At 47.1% G+C, this 20,792-nt stretch overlaps 4 protein-coding genes and 1 non-coding gene across 5 annotated transcripts; 2 read left to right on the top strand and 3 right to left on the bottom strand.

Moving 5' to 3' along the window:
* Window positions 1-1,119: 1,119 nt before the first annotated feature.
* On the top strand, window positions 1,120-7,232 carry pot1 (protection of telomeres 1 homolog). Its single transcript, XM_068739694.1, has 19 exons — window positions 1,120-1,239; window positions 1,399-1,471; window positions 1,576-1,664; window positions 2,348-2,455; window positions 2,628-2,702; window positions 2,976-3,102; window positions 3,381-3,511; window positions 3,645-3,938; window positions 4,024-4,179; window positions 4,278-4,462; window positions 4,762-4,847; window positions 5,068-5,094; window positions 5,241-5,397; window positions 5,636-5,844; window positions 5,924-6,059; window positions 6,265-6,347; window positions 6,499-6,593; window positions 6,719-6,824; window positions 7,013-7,232. The coding sequence occupies exons 1-19, from the start codon at window positions 1,120-1,122 to the stop codon at window positions 7,177-7,179; spliced, it is 2,424 nt and encodes an 807-aa protein (XP_068595795.1). The 3' UTR covers window positions 7,180-7,232.
* An 885-nt stretch (window positions 7,233-8,117) lies between these two features.
* LOC137894069 (prosaposin receptor GPR37-like) lies at window positions 8,118-10,730 on the top strand. The gene is made up of 2 exons (XM_068739539.1): window positions 8,118-9,089; window positions 9,835-10,730. The coding sequence occupies exons 1-2, from the start codon at window positions 8,118-8,120 to the stop codon at window positions 10,666-10,668; spliced, it is 1,806 nt and encodes a 601-aa protein (XP_068595640.1). The 3' UTR covers window positions 10,669-10,730.
* A 291-nt stretch (window positions 10,731-11,021) lies between these two features.
* trnae-uuc (transfer RNA glutamic acid (anticodon UUC)) lies at window positions 11,022-11,093 on the bottom strand. Its single transcript has one exon. It is a non-coding gene; the product is annotated as a tRNA-Glu (tRNA).
* Window positions 11,094-14,176: 3,083 nt separating this feature from the next.
* LOC137893516 (hyaluronidase-5-like) lies at window positions 14,177-16,230 on the bottom strand. The gene is made up of 3 exons (XM_068738926.1): window positions 15,295-16,230; window positions 14,652-14,741; window positions 14,177-14,566 (listed from the first exon to the last, which is right to left on the bottom strand). Exons 1-3 carry the CDS (start codon window positions 16,228-16,230, stop codon window positions 14,177-14,179), a joined length of 1,416 nt encoding a protein of 471 aa, XP_068595027.1.
* Window positions 16,231-18,112: 1,882 nt separating this feature from the next.
* On the bottom strand, window positions 18,113-20,536 carry LOC137894250 (hyaluronidase-5-like). Its single transcript, XM_068739729.1, has 3 exons — window positions 19,592-20,536; window positions 19,164-19,253; window positions 18,113-19,078 (listed from the first exon to the last, which is right to left on the bottom strand). Exons 1-3 carry the CDS (start codon window positions 20,534-20,536, stop codon window positions 18,668-18,670), a joined length of 1,446 nt encoding a protein of 481 aa, XP_068595830.1. The 3' UTR covers window positions 18,113-18,667.
* Window positions 20,537-20,792: the final 256 nt, after the last annotated feature.

Here is a 20,792-nt window from a genome sequence, read left to right as displayed (position 1 = left end):
GTCTTTGAAGCACTTTCTGCTTACCCATTGCTGGCGATGAACTTTCCAACAGCACCAACCATGTCCCTCTGCCTACGTAAGACAAAGGAAAGCGGCCTAGAAGCTTATCTTTGAATCACTTTGGCTGGGTTGGTGTTTGCAACTTGCACTAGAGGCTACTTGCAAAATGTGTCTGGCCATTTGCTACTGTCTGCAGGACGTGCATTCATTCAGGTTAGTTTAGTTGTATTATTAAGCATGACGAAAGTTGTAAACAAAGTTTTTATTTGCAAACAAAACCATTGAATAATAATAATTTTATGATTCTTACATTTTTATTTTATTTATTCTATTTTCTCTTCCTTGTCCTGGTTACGTCATAATGCTGCGCATTCTATGAATGGCGTTCTCTACGTCAGTGGCTCCAGAGCGACAGCTGGGACGGGCTAAACTTTACGCATGCGCAGCGCGCACCATCCAAACCAAGCGAGGGAAAGCGGACCGGAGCGCCGGAGTCCTGGAGCCGTCAGTTACCGGTAAGATTTCCTGTTTACCTTCCGTCTTCTGACACGAATGCACTTTTACCAAAGATGTTTGTTTGTTGACGCTTTGACGCCACTTCGTGGTGTTTTTGGAAGTGAGCACATGGCGAGGATCCTACTTAAAGATCGATACATTTTACATGACTTTGCATGACTTATTGGCACATCCGTGCAGCACGCAGATCAGCGATTGGAACATTTTAGAAATCTATACTTTACGGTTGAAAATTCGGCTTGCACCAAATGACGTTGTTGTGTGTTTTCCGGTTTTAGCTCTAGAAATAATTTCCACCGCCTGAGAGTCCATGGAAAATAAAAAAGATTATCTTAATAACGTCTAATATTATATGTTTCTATGATGTAGCCGATTTAATCGGTAGGGTCTGCTCTTTTATAAGAAGCGGATCGATGTCTTCTATTATTTGGGGATTTTCTTTTTCCAGAGAATCAATTAAATGTAAAACCGGAATGATTTTTAAAGATTGTTAAAGCTTTCCTCTGCAAACTCCACACGGTACGGGGGGCTCAGTACTTACTGTGTACTTGTACTCATTATTAGTTCGCTTTGATTCTTGTCCCTCAGGTAAACCTTCTCATCATGCCTGTCCAAGTGATGTCAGAGGGGGCGGGGCTAAGCACTCAGGTACCATCACACCTGAGCAGGATTCCCATCTCTCTCATCAGCACCAGCACTGATTGCTGCAACAAAACAGTCAAGGTGGGTTCCAAGCAGGCCTGTAGTCGGAGAGCAGTTCTCTTACAGTGACTCATCAGCGCTGATCCTCATTCTGAAACTCTGCGGAGATTCATTCTGAGAAAAAAAAAAAGCTTTTCACTTTGTCATTAAATTGGATATTGAATATTGAATATTTTCCAGGGTACGGTGCTGAGTAAAGGTCCTCTGGTGTCGTTAGCAGCTGACCGGTGCATCCTGAAAGCTGTCATTGAAGGTAGAGGTCAAATCTGTGTGTTTGTGAGTGTTTCATGTTTCACACGTCGAATCATCTGTTTTTACCTCGCCTCACTCAAAACTCCATGTTCATCTGTTTTGCAGAAGAAGACAGTCAACAGAACGCATCGTCCATTAACGTTGTCTTGATGGGAGAGCTGGCGAAGGACTTCAATCAAGCTGTCAATCAAGGGGTAAGTTTGCTGTGTCATCAAATCTATAATTCAGACTGAAACATTATTAAATAGTGATTTATTTTCAAAATAAACTCTCACATTCTTAGAAGTACTGCTGATCCAGGTCCAGGAAGTTTTCTTCTTCAGCTTTTCTGGAGAATCTCAAACATTTAAAAAATCTTTTCCGTCCGTTAGCAAGATAACTCAAAACATTCTGGAGGGAATCTTCAGGAAATGTTTGGAATGTGACCAGGAACAGATGATTACATTCTGGTGACGATCCAGAAGAGATCCTGGATTCTGGATCACTTTGAAGTTTTCAGTAACATTGCAGTCAATGGAGATTCTACATTTGTTCCTCAATATCTCGGTTGATTATTGACAATGTTTATGGAATTTGACACAGTCGTGTAAGGGAGGGGCCTCTATCTCTTCACCTAATTTCATCTGGATCGGATCCAGAATGGAGTCAGTAAAAAAATATGAAATTTTTGCATCTACATTTACAGATTCAAAAATCAGTTAAAAATACACATCAACTCTGATTCACTTTTACTTTTCATGGTTGGTGTATAAAGATAACAAGAACAATTTAGAACCTTTTGATGATGATCCAGATCACCATGTGGACGGTGTAGATCTTGTGCTTTTCTCGTTGATCTCTCTTAGTTAATGACTGTTTTTTGTCTTTTTACTCGTAGGATGTGACGGTGGTCTCTGGCTTCTCTGTGGGTAAATCTCCCACCGCTCTTAAGGACAAGTTTCATCCCTTTAACCTGCTGCTGTCAGGAGATGATGCCTGCATTTATGTGAGGACTGCTATTATCATTATTAGACCTTTATGTCTAACTAGTGTATAATTTACTAAAACTCATTCCTGCCATCATATTCCTCTCCTTTTCTGTGTTCCAGTGGTCTAAATGTAACTTATTATTTACTAAATGGGGGCTGTAACGTCTCCTCTCATCCTCTCCTGGTTAGGTGTCCCGCCGGCGACCTCCTCCCGACCCCAGGTACCCGCTGGCTGTGAAGAGGAGCTGCGACCTCTCCGCTGAGGTCAGCCTCTCCTCTGTCTGCAAGCTGTTCTCTCCATCACATTCACATCATCGTTGCTTACATTTTCATAGCATTATGCATTTTGACACGTTGTAACCTTTTGTCTGTATTTTCTCTTGTTAACGCTTTATTACTATTTATTACTACTGCTTTCTTTCTCATGTCCAGCAGGGCGGAGACTCCTCTGCTTCCAAATAATTCTGCTTTTTCATGAACCAATGACTAAATGGTGAACCTAATTCTCACGTTAGCTGCCGGCATTGTTCCCCTCAGGCCTCCAGGGAAAAGAAGGCTTCTAAATACACGTACGTCCGATTGGATGAGCTGAAGCCTAAGATGGTGGTCAACGTGTACGGAGTGGTGGTTTTCTTTAAGCAGCCGTTCAAGAGCTGCGGAACCGGTCAGTCAAGAACACGCGACTCGCATCCCCAGTATATTTCATTGAGGGGAAAAAGTAGCTGTAATATTCTCAAATTGAACTTTTAATGCAGTTCAATAAATGTAAAATCATTGTGCAATTGAGTTTGACCCCCCCCCCCCCCCCACTGGAACCACTCCAGATGCTAATGCCATCTGACTCTGGCAGATGCAGTTGTTAGCCTCGTATGCTAACGTATCATCAGGCTAATCCCAGACACTCAAATATAGCAGCAGCTGATCTGTTCTTTCTCGTCACAGACTACTGCACCAGCCTGAAGATTACAGATCAGTCCAACAGCATGATCTACTGCACCATCTTCAAGGAGAGGCTGCAGGACCACCCAGAAATCTTTCAGATGGGAGACATCATCCGGATGCACAGAGTCAAGGTCCAGGACTCCTTGTTTTTTGTTTGCCAAAACTAACATCTGCATATTTCATCATTTTAAGGCAACAAGCTAAATAAAATACACAAACGTTTAAGATGGTACTAATTATTGAATTCACATTTTCCCTGCATAGACTAATTATTTTAACCAGTCCATCACGCTGATCAACACCTTCGGTTTCTCGGTGCTGACGTTCGACGGGGAGGAAGGAGAGGATGTGGTGCCGAGGACCTCCAGCCGCTCCTTCCACTTTGACCAGGAGGACCGGCGCATCGTAGATGAACTGAGATCCTGGGCCACCAAGCAGAGCATCGTCCCCTCGGTTCCCAAAATCCCTTTGTCTGGTGTTCAGCCAAACGTTTTCTTCGACCTGACTTGCCAGCTGCTCGCCAAAGCTCCCATGGACGCCACCTGCACTCTGCTGAGGGTGAGACCGCCAAGAATCGAAGACGAGGCGAGGAGGCGAAAATACAAATAAACCGCCTTCACTGCCTTTCTGTTTTTTTGTCCAGGTGTGGGACGGAACCAGGTGTCCTCACAGTCTAGTCAAGGTGATGGTTGAGCCAGCTATCACTGAGGGACCATCGTCCTTCTCTACAGAAAGAGAGAGCCTCATCGCAAACGTCCTCATCTATGACAACCACGTGGAGTTTGCCCAACAGCTGAAGGTCCTCGTGCTGTAAAATCCGCTTTGCATTGTTTTCTAAAGCCTGAATGTGTCTTAGTTTTGTGTTTACGTTGTCCCGTTTGCTCCCCTGCCCTTCAGCCAGGCGACTTCTTGAGGATCTATAACCTCCGAGCGTTCCCAGCCTCCAGTAAGGTGCCCGAGCTCGCCGCTGCCCCATCAGGGGGTGCGGAACCCTTGGCTTTCCAACTGCATGGGGGGACGTCGTACGGCAGAGGGATCCGGATTCTTCCAGAAAGCAGTCGAGCCGTCCAAGATCTGAAGAGGTGCGGCAGGAAAACGTGTCAGAATTAGATCCAGCTCTTCTCCTCGCGGTTTTCATCCTCTGCTGCCTGATTGGACCACAGGAGAGCAAAGCGCTGGCGCAGAGTGTGGATTCATTTAAAAGTTTAATAGCGGCAGCGCTGGGTTTAGGGAATAACGTTCACTATATTTGAAATCATGTTGCGGCAGAAAATATTCCAGGTCCAGTCCGTCTGATTCACTTTATTTACGCATGTCTGGGTCTTTTTTCCTGTCGCGCGTCTCGATAAATGTCTTGTTCTTCTCGTCCATGTGTCAGCAGAGCTTTTCAGGCCTTGCCAGAGTGCGATGACCTAAATGACTCGGCGATGATGGAGATCTGGAGCACTCCACCGGAGTTTCCACAAGGTATGAAACGGTGTTTCCATTGATCCTCCAGCATCCGGGAACTCTGCTCTCAAACCTCAACTAAAAAAAGGTCCTGTGGAGTGCGTGCTTAAGTTAAAACGGCGACGTAGGCGGAGGCCGGCGGCTGATGTTCCTGCTGAGGACAGAAAGGACAAATGGACTAATCAGAGCTCTAGTGCATCTGGTTCAGTCAACGGTGGCTTTTCTGCTTCTGATTTAGATGCTGAAAGAGTGGAGTGCTGCACAGGTAGGGAACGCTGCGAACGCACACACACACACACACACACACACACACACACACACACACACACACACACTCACACTTGCTGCCGTTTTGGAATGGCATCTGCCTGACGCTGACTGATTGTTCTGACCCATGACTGTGCGCATCAGAGAGGCTCTGTCATCACGACACGCAGCTGGCGGCGCTCTCGGAGCTGAAGCGGTCCGATCCGGGTCGGGTTCACCACGTCAGAGTCCAGCTCAGGTCCTACGAGCCCCGCAGACTCCACCAGGCGCTGAAACTGCACTGCGGCAAGTGTTTGTCCATGTGAGGCTGCACATCCTGTTTGACCATCTGCTGTTTCTCTGCTCGGTCGGAGCGAGCGTGCCGATCTATGATCGTCCTAAAAGCTGAAGCACATGTGGAAGATTAGAATTATATTAAAGGAGACATTTAGGGACTCGTATAAAACGCTACTCCGGGAAGTAGCAGAAATATCTCTGCTGTCATTGTTGGATTATTTAAGCGTTTTGTTTCTGGTCTGTGCTCTTCATCGTGATCCCAGGCAGGACGTCCCGGACGATGAACAGGTGGCGGCTGTCTTCTCTGAGGCGTCCAGGGATTCTGGACGCTGCAGTCCGCCACCGTGGATGGTCTCTGGGCAAGTCGGAATCCCCGCAGCTTCCCAGGGATCCTGGAAGCGAGAACCAAGTGTTCATCTGTCCAGAACACTCTTGTGCGAGTCCAAAGCCAAGGCCCTCCTCTTCATCATGGGTAAATCCTTCATCCCTCTGTTAATCCCACATGTTCCTAAAAATGAGACGCCTGATGAAGAGACTGTTCTATTTTACAGGGTCCACTCTGGAGGAAACGTGTCGATTAGCATCCGGCTACGAGAACATCATCCCTCTGAGGTCATCAGGAGGTCACATGACCCTGCTTGACCTGTCCGCACCTTTCCTGTTCAGAGGCCGAAAGAGATATTACGGGTCAGAGATGAGCTTCACGCCAGATTACAGTTTAGTGATGACTCTGGTTTAGTGGTTTATGAGAGGTTGCTGATGGTTTGACTGGAACAGCAACGCTTCCAGTGCGAATGGCGAGCGTCAGTCCGCTGCAGCAGCCGGTTCCTGAGGAGCCCGATGCGAGGACGTTCTCTGGCTGTGAGCGTAAATGCTTTCGTCTGGGCTTCAGGTGTCGCCGTTGCTCTGAGGCTGCAGTGAGGGAACCGTGTGCTGAAGGAGCGCAGCAGATCGATGAGAGGCTCATTGCAGAGGGTGAGCGAGAGAGAGAGAGAGAGAGTTGGGTGTGACCCTGGAGGCGGAGAACAGATGAGTCACAGATGTTGTTGTTGTGTCTCTTGTAGTTGCACGTCCTCTAAAAAATAAAAAAAATGTGTGTTGATTCTTTGGGTTTCCTGGTTTGCAGCTCTGGGTGTTCAGCTGCTGAAGTTTGTCCTGCTGATGAAGCTCGAGCTGCAGGATGCTACCGGCACGCTGGAAGTCTTCCTGTGGAGAGATGCCGTGAGTGTCGGATCACGTTCCATTTGTCTCAACACACACACACACGTGTGTGTTGAGACATCAAATAAACACACAACTTGATAAATCCGTCATGAGTGAAAATTTTGGTTTGTGTCTGTCATCAGGAGTTGTTCTTCAAAGTGTCAGCAGAGGAGGCAGCAGCCAATCAAGAGGCACAGAATAGCATCCGCCAAACGATGGAGTCCCTCTGTCCACCAGGGGGCAGCACCGGTAGTTGCCAAATTCAATAGCTCGATTGAAGTACTGTATTTAAAATGGAAAACTCTTTAGTTCATTTCTCCGTATCTTGAACTATCAAGTGCAGGCAACAATGCAAAGCCTGCGTTCTCTGGTTGCTATGGAAACACGGTTGTGCCGTCACTGTTTCGTTGATCTCAGGCGTGTTCGTGTGTCCTCAGGTGAACGACCATGGCTCGATTTATGCCTGACGGCGTACCGTGGCGAGGACGACAGAGGACACCACCAAACCTGCTATCAGATCTGCCAATCCACCATCACCAATCCCCCCTGCCCACAGTCCAACCCCCAGCCGCCAGGTCAAAGGTCGTCACTGCAGCACGCTTGAACTTCATCCACACTTTTTGGTTTGTCTTGCATTTAGTGTTAAACTGAATAAATATACATATTGCAGCAACTTGGCATGTAGATTTTTACTGTGTGGTTTTTCAAAATAAAAGTCATGTTTTTTCATGGGGTCGTTGATATTTTAGCAGCTTCGTGGAGAATCCAACATCGTCGAATCGGTTTGAAATAAAGAGTCAAATGATTGTTTTTTGTTAATTTTTGCTTTTGGCAGTTGATCAAATAAATAAATAATAGTGGGGCTATTATGACAATAACCGTAAGACCAATATAGCATCTTCCCCCAGACTCACCTTGACCTTTAACACGCGACCGTTTACCCAAAACCTCCTTCCGTCCTACACTTTAGTTTAGATCAAACATATTTGCAGGTTAACACTTCAAAGCACAGCCGCGTCTCATTCCAGCCCGACAGAGCAGCGAGAAGCGGCTCACTGTCAGGAAACGCACCGACTTCTGTGCGTTAATAAAATTCTGACCTCCCCACTTCTGAAATCAAAGCTACGCCCCTGGATTTGACCCCCCCCCCCCCCCCTCCACATAGCCCTCCCCTCCCCGCTACATGGTCCTCTCTCCGCCAGACGGAGCGCGTTGGCCCCTCTGGAGGCTTTTCGGACCCGCTGGACCGGCTGTGCGTAACGGAGGACGACCTGGTCCCGCTGGGATTGAAGTCTCAGTCACAGCCGCCATCAGTTCGACTTTCTGAAGACAAACCTCCGCTGCGCTCTTTCTGTCCTCGGTGATGCCTCCAGGCTGGGAGACGCACCCAGACCCGGACAGGTGCGCCTTTTTCTTCTACAAGTCCAGGGACTTTTTTTTTTTGACGCGAAAGTAAGTGACGCGTAATATTCTCTAGCAGTTTATCATTTTAGTTTTGTGTTTTGCTGTTTGTGTTATCAGAAACCAGAGGATGGATCGATCATGGGAAGAGCATCAAGTTTGATCCGACGGGTTAGACTCGGCCGCGCCATGCTGCTCCCATTCTCCGGGACTCTTGTGTGCTTGTGGCTCTGCAGCGAGGTCGCAGCGACTCGGTCACCCTGGAAGAAAACAGAGACGACTCTGAGCCGTTATCATGAATCCACCGCCGCTAACGAAAACGCGCAAAGCCGGAGATGGGCCACCGACACCGGCGAGGACAACTGGGGGACGCACGGTGCGAGAGCGAAGGCCTCTCGGCTGGACACTGTCAAAATGTCATCCTCTGACGGTCTTGAGACAAACACGCCCCATCGTGCTGTGCGTAAAACCAATGCGCAAAATGGAGGACGCGGAGACAAAGCTTTGCGCGCGGATTCCGGCAGGTCTTTTGAGCGCCGGAGCGGCGGCTGCAGCCCGGTAGGACCGTCCCTGCGTGGACGCACCGGCCGCCTCGCGCGCAACCGGCACGCTCGGAGCGCAAAACCCAGCAGGGCGAAGCGGAGCGACACGCAACGGGACGGCGCTACGCACGCGCCGGAAGCGCTTCCCTCGGCGATGGCGCAGGAGCAAGAGTCCATTAACCCCTTCGGATTCAACACCAGCGACTATGACGAGGAATACCCGATGCCGGACTTCCCCGGTGCCACGCCGTTGGTGCCGGTGAACCCGCGAACCAGACGGACGCAGCTGAGAAACCCGTTCTACCCGGTCACGGCGGAGTCGAGCGGCGCGTACGCGGTCCTGATCGTCGCCGCCGTCATCTTGAGTGTGGGGATCATCGGGAACATGTCGATCATGTGCGTCGTTTGCCACGACTACTCCATGAGGAGCATCTCCAACTCCCTGCTGGCCAACCTCGCGCTCTGGGATTTCCTCGTCGTCTTCTTCTGCCTTCCGCTCGTGGTGTTCCACGAACTCACCAAGAAGTGGCTGCTGGGGGAGTTCTCCTGCAGGATCATCCCCTACCTGGAGGTGAGAGGTGGTTGTGTGACGTCACTGTAAAGGTGAACAAAGACATGGGGGTGGGGGGGGGGGGGGGGACTCTGAATCTGGTCTGAATGGGAACTTTTAGGGAAAACACTATTCTTTCCTAGTCCCGTGATGGTGAACGGCGCCTCCAGACCTCACCAGGGTTTTAGTGCCGCCTCATGCAGAGGGGCCCTTAATCCGCTCACAGGCTGCATAAGAAACCCCGCCGTCCAATCAGAGTGAAGATCAGGATTAACAAAGAGTCTCTCAAACAGATTAGACGCCCCCTCTGATCAGTCAGTGGACTGAGATTCAACCTGAAGAGACAAATCTGTACCTCAGAACTGGTAGAGGACATATTTCCCCCGGGTTGGTCCTCGTAGGTCCTACTTTATGTAGAAAAAAAAGAAGATCCAACCCCTTCAAACCCCGTTAGGGTGGCCCGGATCACCAGCCGGGCCAGACCTGACCACCTCCGTCACGCTCTTGAGTCTGAACCCAGAAGAGTGTACCCCCGTAGGGACACGTTTGGGATGCAGCAGTTAAGGAAATGTTTTAAGGCTAGATATTTGGAGACAAAAGGTCAAATCTGGGTTTAATCTTCTTAACGGCTCGTCAGACGATGACCTACATCAGGGAATAGTTTTTAGGGGTAAAGTTCAGCCCGAGCGCTGACGGGGTAAAAACCCACGAATAATTGCCCCAGACAGTAATGAGATTTGTAACCTGCTGTCTTTCTCTTTCTCAGGTAGCGTCTCTCGGGGTCACGACCTTCACACTCTGCGCGTTGTGCATCGACCGTTTCCGGGCCGCCACCAACGTGCAGATGTACTACGAGATGATCGAGAACTGGGCGTCCACCACGGCGAAGCTGGCCGTCATCTGGGTGGGCGCTCTGCTGCTGGCGCTGCCTGAGCTGCTGCTCCGACAGCTGGCCAGCGAGGACGGCGACCCGCCGGACGTGGCGCCGTGCGAGCGCTGCGTGGTCCGCGTCTCCACTGAGCTCCCGGACACGCTGTACGTCCTGGGACTCACCTACGACAGCGCACGCCTCTGGTGGTACTTCGGCTGCTACTTCTGCCTGCCGACGCTTTTCACCATTTGCTGCTCGCTGGTCACGGCCCGGAAGATTCGTCGGGCGGACCGGACCCGCGTGCGAGGCAGCAAAAAGCAGATCCGGCTGGAGAGCCAGATGAACTGCGCCGTGGTGGCGTTGGCCATCCTCTACGGCTTCTGCATCATCCCGGAAAACGTCTGCAACATCGTCAGCGCCTACATGGGCGCCAGCGTTCCCCGGAGGACGCTGGACGTCCTGCATCTGGTCAGCCAGCTGCTGCTCTTCTGTAAGTCTGCGCTGACGCCGGTGCTGCTGTTCTTCCTGTGTCAGCCTTTCACCAGAGCCTTCCTGGACTGTTGCTGCTGCTGCTGCGAGGAGTGCGGCCCGCCCCGTTCCCCCGCCGCCGCCGCCGGCGACGGCGAGAACGACTGCCCCGCCACCGAGTTGGAGCTTTCACCTTTCAACACTGGGCGCCGGGAGACGCCGGACTCTGCAGCCTACGCTACTCGGGGGACACACTGCTGAGGTCAGACCTCAAAGTGAGGGGCGGAGCTTGTTGGGATCTTCTAATGTGACTATAAATTTGATTGGTGGACAACGCTGACATATCAAGTTGTGAATTTTTGTAAAAACTTGAATGAATTGAGTTTAGTCGACTGCCTTCACGGTTTACAGAATGTAGCTGACTGGGTACACCTTAGACGTGTCGCCAGTTCATCGCAGGGTCAGTCAGAGACAAACAACCACTCACGCGGTGGTGGGAGGAAAGCCAATAACCCCCACGCAGGCGCCATGCGCAGATGGGATTCAAACCCGGTACCGACTTGCTATGAGGTGACAGCGCTAACCACTCCACCAACGTGCCGCTAAAACAGCAATTCCCATACCGGGAGTCGAACCCGGGCCACCTGGGTGAAAACCAGGGACCCTAACCGCTAGACCATATGGGATGGTTACACCCCAAAATACAATATACTTAAATGAAAACCAGCGCTGCGATAAACTGGCGACTTATCCAGGGTGTACCCGGCCTCCGCTGGGTCAGGTGGGATCGGCTCCAGTGTAAACCCGCGAGCCGGATTCAGATAAGCGGTTGAGAACCAGACGATTACTGATGAATGAATGAAAGCCAGTAGAATCAGTCTAGTCAGTTTAGGACGAGGCGCTTTCTCCCAGCAGCAGCGGAGTCCACGTCCTCGCCGGCGCTCGCGTCTTCCCAGCCGGTAGCCATTCCAGCGCTGGATGCTGGATGCTGGATGCTGGAGCGAACCGAGCGGCAGAGGCATTCCACCAGCGCTCATCCTCACACTTCAAATGTTCCTGTAAAGTGTTCTCAGTGATGCTGAACATAGAAGGAGGAGGATTCTCCACAAAAAGCATCACATGTAGCTGATTCAGGACCAGCGTGTTTAGAGCGTCCATCCGCATCCAGTCACGGGACACAGCCGCCATTGTTTCTGCTGTTTGTTCCGCTTGTCCTCGTCCAGCGCAGCAACCAAACCCTCTCGGTCCTGAACGGAACCCAGGCAGCGCTGAAAGGTCAGTTCAATGAAATGATCTGTTGTCATTTAGTTGCTAAGATGACAAAAAAAAACCTCAAACAAACTCAACAACCCCCCCCCCCCCCTCCCCCCTTGCTGCATCATGCTCAGCATATTTCAGCCGTTCTGTTCCTCACAAACTGTTTCGTCATCAACAGCCTAAACAGGGAGGACAGAGCGCCCCATTGTCTGGCCCCGCTGTTGTCATGACGATGGAAGGAGTCTGTCAGCTGGCTGCTGCAGGGAACAGTACAGCAACACAACCGAAAGCTCATGTGGTGTGAAAGAAGTTGTCACTGATGGCGCCCGATCCGATCCATTAAAGAACACTTCCTGTTGGATTTGCTAAAATATTTGAGCGAGTGCTCAAAAGGTTTTACATCTAGAATTAAATATGTTTCTGAAACATTGTGGGGTACTATAGTGTATGTAGATGCATCAATACTCTATTCAACATCTTGCTTCAATGGACGCGTCTCAAAAATGGCATTAAGTAATATTATTCAGAGCAGAAGGTCTGGACACAGTTTGAGTTTCCCATCAAATCCTGTCACTTCCTTTGACCATCAAAGGAAGATCAAAGCTGATTGCGCCTCGCAGCATTCATGGCCGAGAATAGATGATAAACATTTTTGACTAATTGCGTTCATCACACAATCACCAACAGGACTCTGTATGTAAACCACATTGTTCTCTAATGATGCATTTGCCATTTATTTTTCCTCGACTCCTTTGTAGAGCGGACTGGCAACCCCAGTTACTGCTCCAGTAATTAGACATCCCCATTCATTCAGAGACAATGGTCCACCGGGGACACAGAGGCTCTGCTGCTGGACAGCCTGCTCCCAGTGACTGTGTTCTGGACTGATGTACCGGGGAGGTCCAGGATCACCGCCAGGCCGCCACGGCAACCGAGATGGAACACAAGTCGGATAATGTGCAGTTCCAAACACCAATACAGAAATGTAACAAATTCTAATTGGGAAAATTAGAGTTTGCTGCCACATTTAGAGACACATTTTGATTTGACGGCGATTGATCTGTAACGGGAGTGGGAGGAGGATGAACTGATATCTGCACCCAAGTTTAGTTTAAATATTACCGGTAGTTTGACTTGTTGATCTCACGTGATCCCAGTTGTCAGTTTATCTCCATCGGATGCAGTCAATTACAGAAAATGATTCCTCCCGTATGAATTAAGCCTGAATTTTTACTACCGCCGCCAAGGAGGTTATGTTTTTCACCGTGTTTGTTTGTTTGTCTGTTTGTTAGCAGGATTGTGGAAAAACCGCTGGATGGATCTCGATGAAAAATAATACGAAGATGGGCCTTGGTCTAATTTAGAACCCATCAAATTTTTAGAGCGATTCGGATATCCGTCCGGATACACAAAAATATCAACAAGTTTCCAATCACAGCTCACTGGGTTGGTCTTTTAATTTTTTTGGGGGGATGGACGGTGACACTACCGTTACCGTTAAGTGGTCTGAAAAAAAGGTGCCAATTTCTCACTTGGTTTGATTATTGTTGACCGATTCTAATGTGTTGATTAATCTTTCCTATGCCATAAAAAATTCATTATTTTAATTTGTCTGTTTCAGACAGACAGATAGATAGATTATTAATTTCCGAGTGAAATTCTATGTGACCAATTGCACTTAATTTGTCTAATCTGCAAATTTCTTTAATCGTTTAATCAAATCAAATCGCTGTTTAGTAATTAAAATCACTGAATCTGCTATTTCCTGTTCAAATACAAGCGAAAGCTGCGAGGTGCGGCGATGCCGGGCGCCGCCACGCCTCAGATTGCGCAATCCCATACACACTGTATTGAGCGCGTGCCAGTCGCTGTCTCTCTGTATGTCACCATATGATGTTTGTAGACGCTTGTAGACACTTTTATTACATGTTGTTAATTTTAGTAGTCTTAGTAATATATTTAACGGATGTTTATAATGTATTTAGTCTCAATTGTTTGACATCAAAACGCAGTGAAACATCACAAGCTGAGGCCCCGACTCCCAGTCTTCCCGTTCCCACTCTTCCAGTTCCTTACACAAACGGCATGGCTGCAGAGGACGGTGATGACTTTGGTAGCGATGAAGGCGATGGACAGGGCCATTCACGGCCACGCTCATTCCTGCTGCATGTGAGGGTTGTATGTTTGTATTCTGCTTGTACGTTCCCCTGCCTCATACATGTTTCTGCGTTGCTCTGGTTATTGCCCGATGCTGCAGGTTCTCGTTTCTTGTCTCCTCGGTCTTGTAGTTTTTGTTTTTGTTTTTGTTATTGATTAGTTTTGTTGCCTACTCACCAGTTAGCCTGCAGATTTCGTATATTGTTATATGTTTTTTATTCGGATATGCAGAGACCAGAAGGGAATAACACCTTCTGACAATTTACAGTATACAGTGCAAAATCTTCACAGCAAAGCTCCAGGTGGAATCGAACCTTGTTGCTTGCCCCAACAAGAAAAAAAAAGTGTTGTGCTTTTATATTAATAGCACCACACAGACCACCCAGAGCAGTATCATTAACAGACGGGGGGCAGATCTGTCTGGGCCACAGTCCTTCAAAGATTCATCCTCCAATCTGGTTGGGTTCCAGCTGTAGTACATGCAGTCAAAGTGCCTCTCGTACCAGCTGACATCAGACTGTGAGAGTTCTCCAGTCACGGTCCATGGCTCATCAGGGTGCTGGCGATGGATCTGGTAATGCTGCGGGTTCAGGTGGAGGAAGACGTCCGTGTCCCATTGTTTCCTCACACAGCGGCCTCGTCCACTGCAGATTGCCTTGCTGCAGAGTCGCGTTGCCGTGGAGACATTGAGGATGTACGGATTCATAACCTGATCCAGGTACTGACGAGCATTAATGCAGGTGTCCTAGAGGATTTGACAATGTTAAGACGGTTAGCGCTGACATATCGTTACGACTTTCAGAAGACCTGAGAGTGGTGTCTGGTCCTACCTCTGTTTTGGTGAGCCTCAGGCTTCCCCATGAAACTACGCCGGAGACGCCGAGAGCAGCAGCTTCTCCGATAGTATTGACCAGATTAAACTACCAAACGGAACAGTCAGATAAAAAAGACAATCAGAACAGGAAACAACCTCAGTTGAGCAGAGTTCACCTCCTGACTGAGGTTCTAAATACGTTTTTCAGAAGCCTTTGTTTCCCCCCATTGTATTTCCACAACACCAGATCATAACAGAAAGTTATCTGAAGGCACTTTACAGGCGTAGCAGACTTATGTTATGCTTGGGGGGAAAAAATAAATAAAATGCGATTTTCCTTACTTAATTCTCTTGAATTCATTCATTCACGTTTCCCAAATTATTAATTCCACTGTAAGTATTTTACCCGTGGTTAGATTAAATCCACTAATGTCAAGGTTAACCTGAAACTGGGCTTCCACTATAGAAGTTTTACAATCACAAATTACTAAATCTGTTGTTGAATCAGTTTTCACCTCTGATTGTCAAGATGGGGAAAGTTGGCCTTTAGCCTTTAAATCTGCTACAGTTTACACCACAGACCCTCTGAGGAGCTACAAACACACGCTAGCCAATCCGATATTAGTATTCAAATTCAAATTATTTCGCGTGTGTCTCACCTCTGGAATGAATTCGTCCTCCTTGTTCTTGTACACTGGACGAATGAAGGCATAGATGGGGATAGAATAGGAACTGTTGTGCAGCAGCGATGTCCTCATGGCCTCCTGAATGCGATGTCGAACATACAATCGAGCTTTCCGGGGGTTGCTTTTGAACACCAGCTCCAGGTAGATCGAGGGAAAGAGTGCCGTGGACTCATTCCAGAGCCATTGCAGTTCATCGTTCCTCCTCTTCTCGATGTCTGGACACTCTCCATTGTAGGCCACCATGTCCTGGTTGTAGTCGTAGTTGTAGCAGTCGGGGTACAGATAGTAACCCCAGAACTTTTTGGGACGGAGTCTCCTGCCCTTTCGTATGGATTCAGTGAAGTATCTCCTGGCTGCACGGTCGAACTCAATTTTTGCCAAGGCCTTTGCATTATCTTCAGACAACAATGTATTGTTTTGGACAAGTTCAGTGGAATATTTTCGATAAATGTCTTTGCTGCCCCAGTTTCGGATCCACTGTGGCCTCCACTCCTCAAAGTCAAGCACAGCGAAGCCCAGTTGGTTGTCAGGGATATAGTACTGGATGTCCTTCTTTGCCTTCTCAAGGTGTTCCTTCATATTTATCGTCTGAGGCAGGCCGCCCTCGTGTATTGTGCCAGTCTCCTCATTCACGTAGGGGAAGATGCCAAAACGGTCAATGTAGAACATGGAGAGGCTCTGGTTGGTTGCCGACCTCAGTGTGCTACTGACAAATTGGAAATAGGAAAGGTCGAGGGGCGTGCTGAAGCGGATGTCGCACAACTCAGTTGGGGCATTCCAGATGAAGAGGAAGGGGTGCTCGTGAAGGATGGGATGGTCTGTGTTTGGTTTGGCAAGGCCCGGGTCAAACCAAAGTTGTGTCAACATTGTGACAAACATGTACAAGATCTGCCGATTGGAATTGTGCATCTTGATTCGGGGATATTTTCTCACTGGGAGATAGAAACAGGAAATCACGATCAGTTTATGCTCTTGCATAAGATTTATTTAGAGGTGAGTAATCTAATCCCAGATATGTAGTTCTCATTACAACCAAGCAAATATTAAACACAGATTTTTGACACTATACCCGGTAGTCTACACACCAGCACGTTAGCATGTATCAGCAACACAAATTTAGCAAAGATGTATTTTAATAAATGCACATTTAAACATCTGAGCTCTATGCTTGCCATTTGTGTCCACTTTAACTGTGTTAGTGCAAATGGAAAGAGATTTCCCAAGGGTCTAGATGTTATTTTTAAATTTTCAACAGCAATTTAAATATATAACAATAATATACCATTATGCGTCCCGTTGTTTTGTTGGCTAATTGAATCACATTGAAACTACATTTCTGAAAACATTTACAGTTTTAATTCATACAATTTATGTAAACTCAAACCTTGAAATTAGTAGTTTTTAATGTTTTCTACCATATGTTATTTACCCTTTCTTTGGTTTAGTTTCCAATAGGGCCTGATGGCTTACTACACAAATGGAGATCAGACAATCTTAAGGATGTCAGGCAATGATTTGTGTTTTTGCGTGAAAGAAAATGTGTCTGGGTGTGAAACTGCAGCACAAACATGTATTTACAAGATAAAGTGACAGAAATAATGTTCACATACCTGCAAGAAGACTCCAGATTCAAGAATATTTGTGATGATGTGTTGTTGCTGCTTTATAGGATTCAAGACAAGGTTGGCTTTGATGTACAAAGTTGGTGCATCAACTGGTGCATCAACAGATGAAAGCACCTGTGGCTTTGATCTTTTCTTTCCCTCTGGAGTCCGATATAGCGCTGTTCTTGGATTGTCATCCTTATTCTCTTTGTGTGTGTTCCCTATCCACTTCCATCTCCTTATCATAAGCATATCTCCCATGTTCTCTTGTTTGCATTTACTCAATATTTATTCTTTTGATATTTTATTTAGACCAAAATATTCTCAGGATTCAGGGTAGTTTCCAGGAACTTCCTGTTACACGTGACAGCTCCGTTCCTGTTACACGTGACAGCTCCGTTCCTGTTACTTGTGACAGCTCCGTTTGGTAGAGGAACTCCTCTGGAAAAAACTGGCCCTGGAGTTGCAGTCCTTGTATGTGAACTATACTTGGCCAATTAATTCAATTCTAATATTGGCTTCATACAAATAAAATATTTCAAGGGTTTCTGCTGCTACGATTGTGCTACAGCTCTATTCTCTCCTCCATGGAGCTTATCTGCTATTTTCTTTTGGCTGCCTTTTTCAAGATCAGCATGCATCTTCCATTTGGAGTCAGTTGAAATTGACCAAAAGATAATCAAAACCTCCAATTTCATAAGAAACCCTCATGGAAAGCATCTTTTTTTTACGTTCATGAGATCAGACTTAATACCAAGTTGAGTTTCCTTTTTATACTATTATGCATAATATACTTTCTGTGTGTGACTGCACGCAGACACGGGAACATCTTATTCCCACCAGTGCCATGCAACCGGAAACCCCACATGGAGAATCACAGTACAGAGGCAGAGTTCAGACAAAGAAGAGGGTTTTATTCTAAAAATCAACAGTCTAGTTTGTTTCAAGTTTCAAAAACCAAATGATCAGATATAGGCATATGGAGATGTAAGACAGAGAAAATCTGTCACTGGAGCAGTGGCAAAAGGCTGGCCAGTGCTGAATGAAGACTGACCAGGATGTCGTGGATTTTTCTGTAAATAAATCTTCAACAACTGTCTTTGAGAGCTTTTATTAAAACAAGAATCTTTGTACAAAGAAAGTGAGCAGGTGTAAGTCAGCGTAAACAGAACTCACTAAAACTCAGTTCAGTGTGTCATCCGTTTATGCATCTTCAAGTGAGAGCAAGGAAGGGAGCGGTGTGTGTTTGTGTGCAAGTGTGTGTGTGTGTGTGGCTAACTTGAACTAAGATGTCAGGGAGGGGTGAGTGAGGGACAAGGAACATTTGCTCATTGTCTAAAATGAACTGAGGAGTGCAGACTGTATCTAACGAAAAGGAAACAACAGAAATGTCAAGTCTATGTGAACGACGGAATAGTGTCCAGTTATCTGAGGACACCGTGGACAAAGGGAGAGAGTGTCCCTGACAACCAGGCCAAAACGTTAACTTGTCAAATTATTTAATTCATGTTACAGAAACACATTTGAAATAGTTCACTACAAATCATCTCCACATCATATTCTAAACAGCTGCAAATGAGACCAAGAAAACTGGCTAAACTAAATGAAAACATATTTGATGCACGTAAAAACAGACAAACAACTGTAACGGATTAAAAAAAAAAAAACTACAATAACTTTGGAACTTTCCTCTGACTGCCTCCGATCACGTGTCTTGTGCAGCAACAATCTTTTTTGTGTTTTTATATGCCATGCCGAGCGCACATCAGGCAGAGCAGCATCATTGACAGCAGGGGGCCGGCTTTGTCAGCGCCATTACCCGTCACTGCAGATTCTTCAATCTTGTTGCTATATATTACCGATCTGCATGCCTTCCGGCTGTAGCACATGCAGTCAAAGTGTCTGTTGAACCAGTGGACATCAGACTGCGACAGTCTTCCAGCCACAGTCCATCGGCCACGATAGTGCTTTTGATAGATCCGGTAACGCTGCGGGTTCAGGTGGAGGAAGACGTCCGTGTCCCATTGTTTCCTCACACAGCGGCCTCGTCCACTGCAGAGTGCCTTACTGCACAGTTGTGTTGCCGTGGAGACATTGAGGATGTACGGATTCATAACCCGATCCAGGTGCTGAAGAGCATCAATGCAGGCGTCCTAGAGGATTTGGCAATATTAAGACGGTTAGCGCTGACATAGCGTTACGACTTTCAGAAGTCCTGAGAGTGGGGTCTGGTCCTACCTCTTTGTCGGTGAGATTCAGGTTTCCCCATGAAACTACGCCGGCGGCGCCGAGAGCAGCAGCTTCTCCGATAGTATTGACCAGATTTATCTACCAAACAGAACAGACAGATAAAAAAGACAATCGGAACAAATAATAATTCTTGTAAGTAAGTTTTTCAGAAGATTTTTTTCCCCCCCATTATATTTCCATGGCACCAGATTGTAACAGAAAGTTTTCTGAAGGCACTTTACAGGTGTAGCAGACTTATGTTATGCTTGAAAACAAAACTTGAAACTACCAATAACAACCCAATTTCCTTATAATCACTTAACTCTTATAAATTCATTCGGTTGCTTCCCAAATTATTAATTCACTATAAGTATTTTACTTGTGGTAAGATTAAATTCAATAATGTCAATGAGAAAAGTGTCCCAGGTGTGTCTCACCTCTGACATGTATTCGTCCTCCTTGTTCTTGTACAATGGACGAATGAAGGCATAGATGGGGATAGAATAGGAACCGCTGTGCCGCAGCGATATCCTCATGGTCTCCTGAATGCGATGTCGAACATACAATCGAGCTTGCCGGGGGGCGTTTTTGAACACTAGCTCCAGGTAGATCGATGGATAGAGTGCCGTGGACTCATCCCAGAGCCACTGCAGTTCATCGTTCCTCCTCTTCTCGATGTCTGGACACTCTCCATTGAAGGCCGCCATGTTCTGGTTGTAGTCGTAGTTGTAGCAGTCGGGGAACAGATAGTAACCCCAGAGTCGTTTGGGACGCAATGTCTTGCCAAGGCCTATGGATCGAAGGAAGTACCTTTTGGCTGCACGTTCGAACGAAATCTTCGCCAAGGTCTTTACCTGTTTTTCGGACAACCAGGGATTCTTCTTTCGAACAACTGAAATAGAAATCTGTCGATAAATGTCTTTGCTGCCCCAGTTTCGGTCCCACTGTGGCCTCCACTCCTCAAAGTCCAGTACAGCAAAGCCCGGTTTCTTGACAGGAATATAGTACTCAATGTCATCCTCTGCCAGCTCATGGTGCTCATGGATATCTATCAGCTGAGGCAGGCCATCATCGTACGCCAACCCAGTCTCCTCATTCACGTAGGGGAAGATGCCAAAACGGTCAATGTAGAACAGGGAGAGGTTCTGGTTGGTTGCTGTCTTCAGTGTGCTGCTGACAAATTGGAAGAAGGAAAGGTCGAGCTTCTTGCCGTAGCGGATGTCGCACAGCTCCGTTGGAGCGTTCCAGATGAAGGAGAAGGGGTGGCTGGGAAGGATGGGAGGATCTGTTCTTGGTAAGGCCCAGACCAACCAAAGCTGGGTCAACATTATGAACATGGAGAACATCTGCCTATTGGCGTTGAGCATTTTGACTTGGCTCATTTTTGCAATGGGATCTGGGAAATAGAAACAGAGAGATCAGATCATGCTCTTGTCTAAACCAAGCTTTGCGTCGATGTGAGTAATCTAATCCAAGATGATTAGTTCTCATTCCAACAAAAGAAGTGTTGAACACAAAGTAAAATACACACTCATTTCCATTATCAATTAATGTACTTACTGTAAGTAATTAAAGTCATTTGATTACCTTCAGCTGATATGTGCTAAAGAAAAATCCAAAATGTAAGATTTCCTTTTA

This window comes from Brachionichthys hirsutus, chromosome 5 (assembly GCF_040956055.1).
Source record: "Brachionichthys hirsutus isolate HB-005 chromosome 5, CSIRO-AGI_Bhir_v1, whole genome shotgun sequence".
In the NCBI taxonomy this organism is placed as follows: domain Eukaryota; kingdom Metazoa; phylum Chordata; class Actinopteri; order Lophiiformes; family Brachionichthyidae; genus Brachionichthys; species Brachionichthys hirsutus.
The sequence above is the reverse complement of the archived record's forward strand: the minus strand, read 5'-3'. Positions and strand labels throughout refer to the sequence as shown.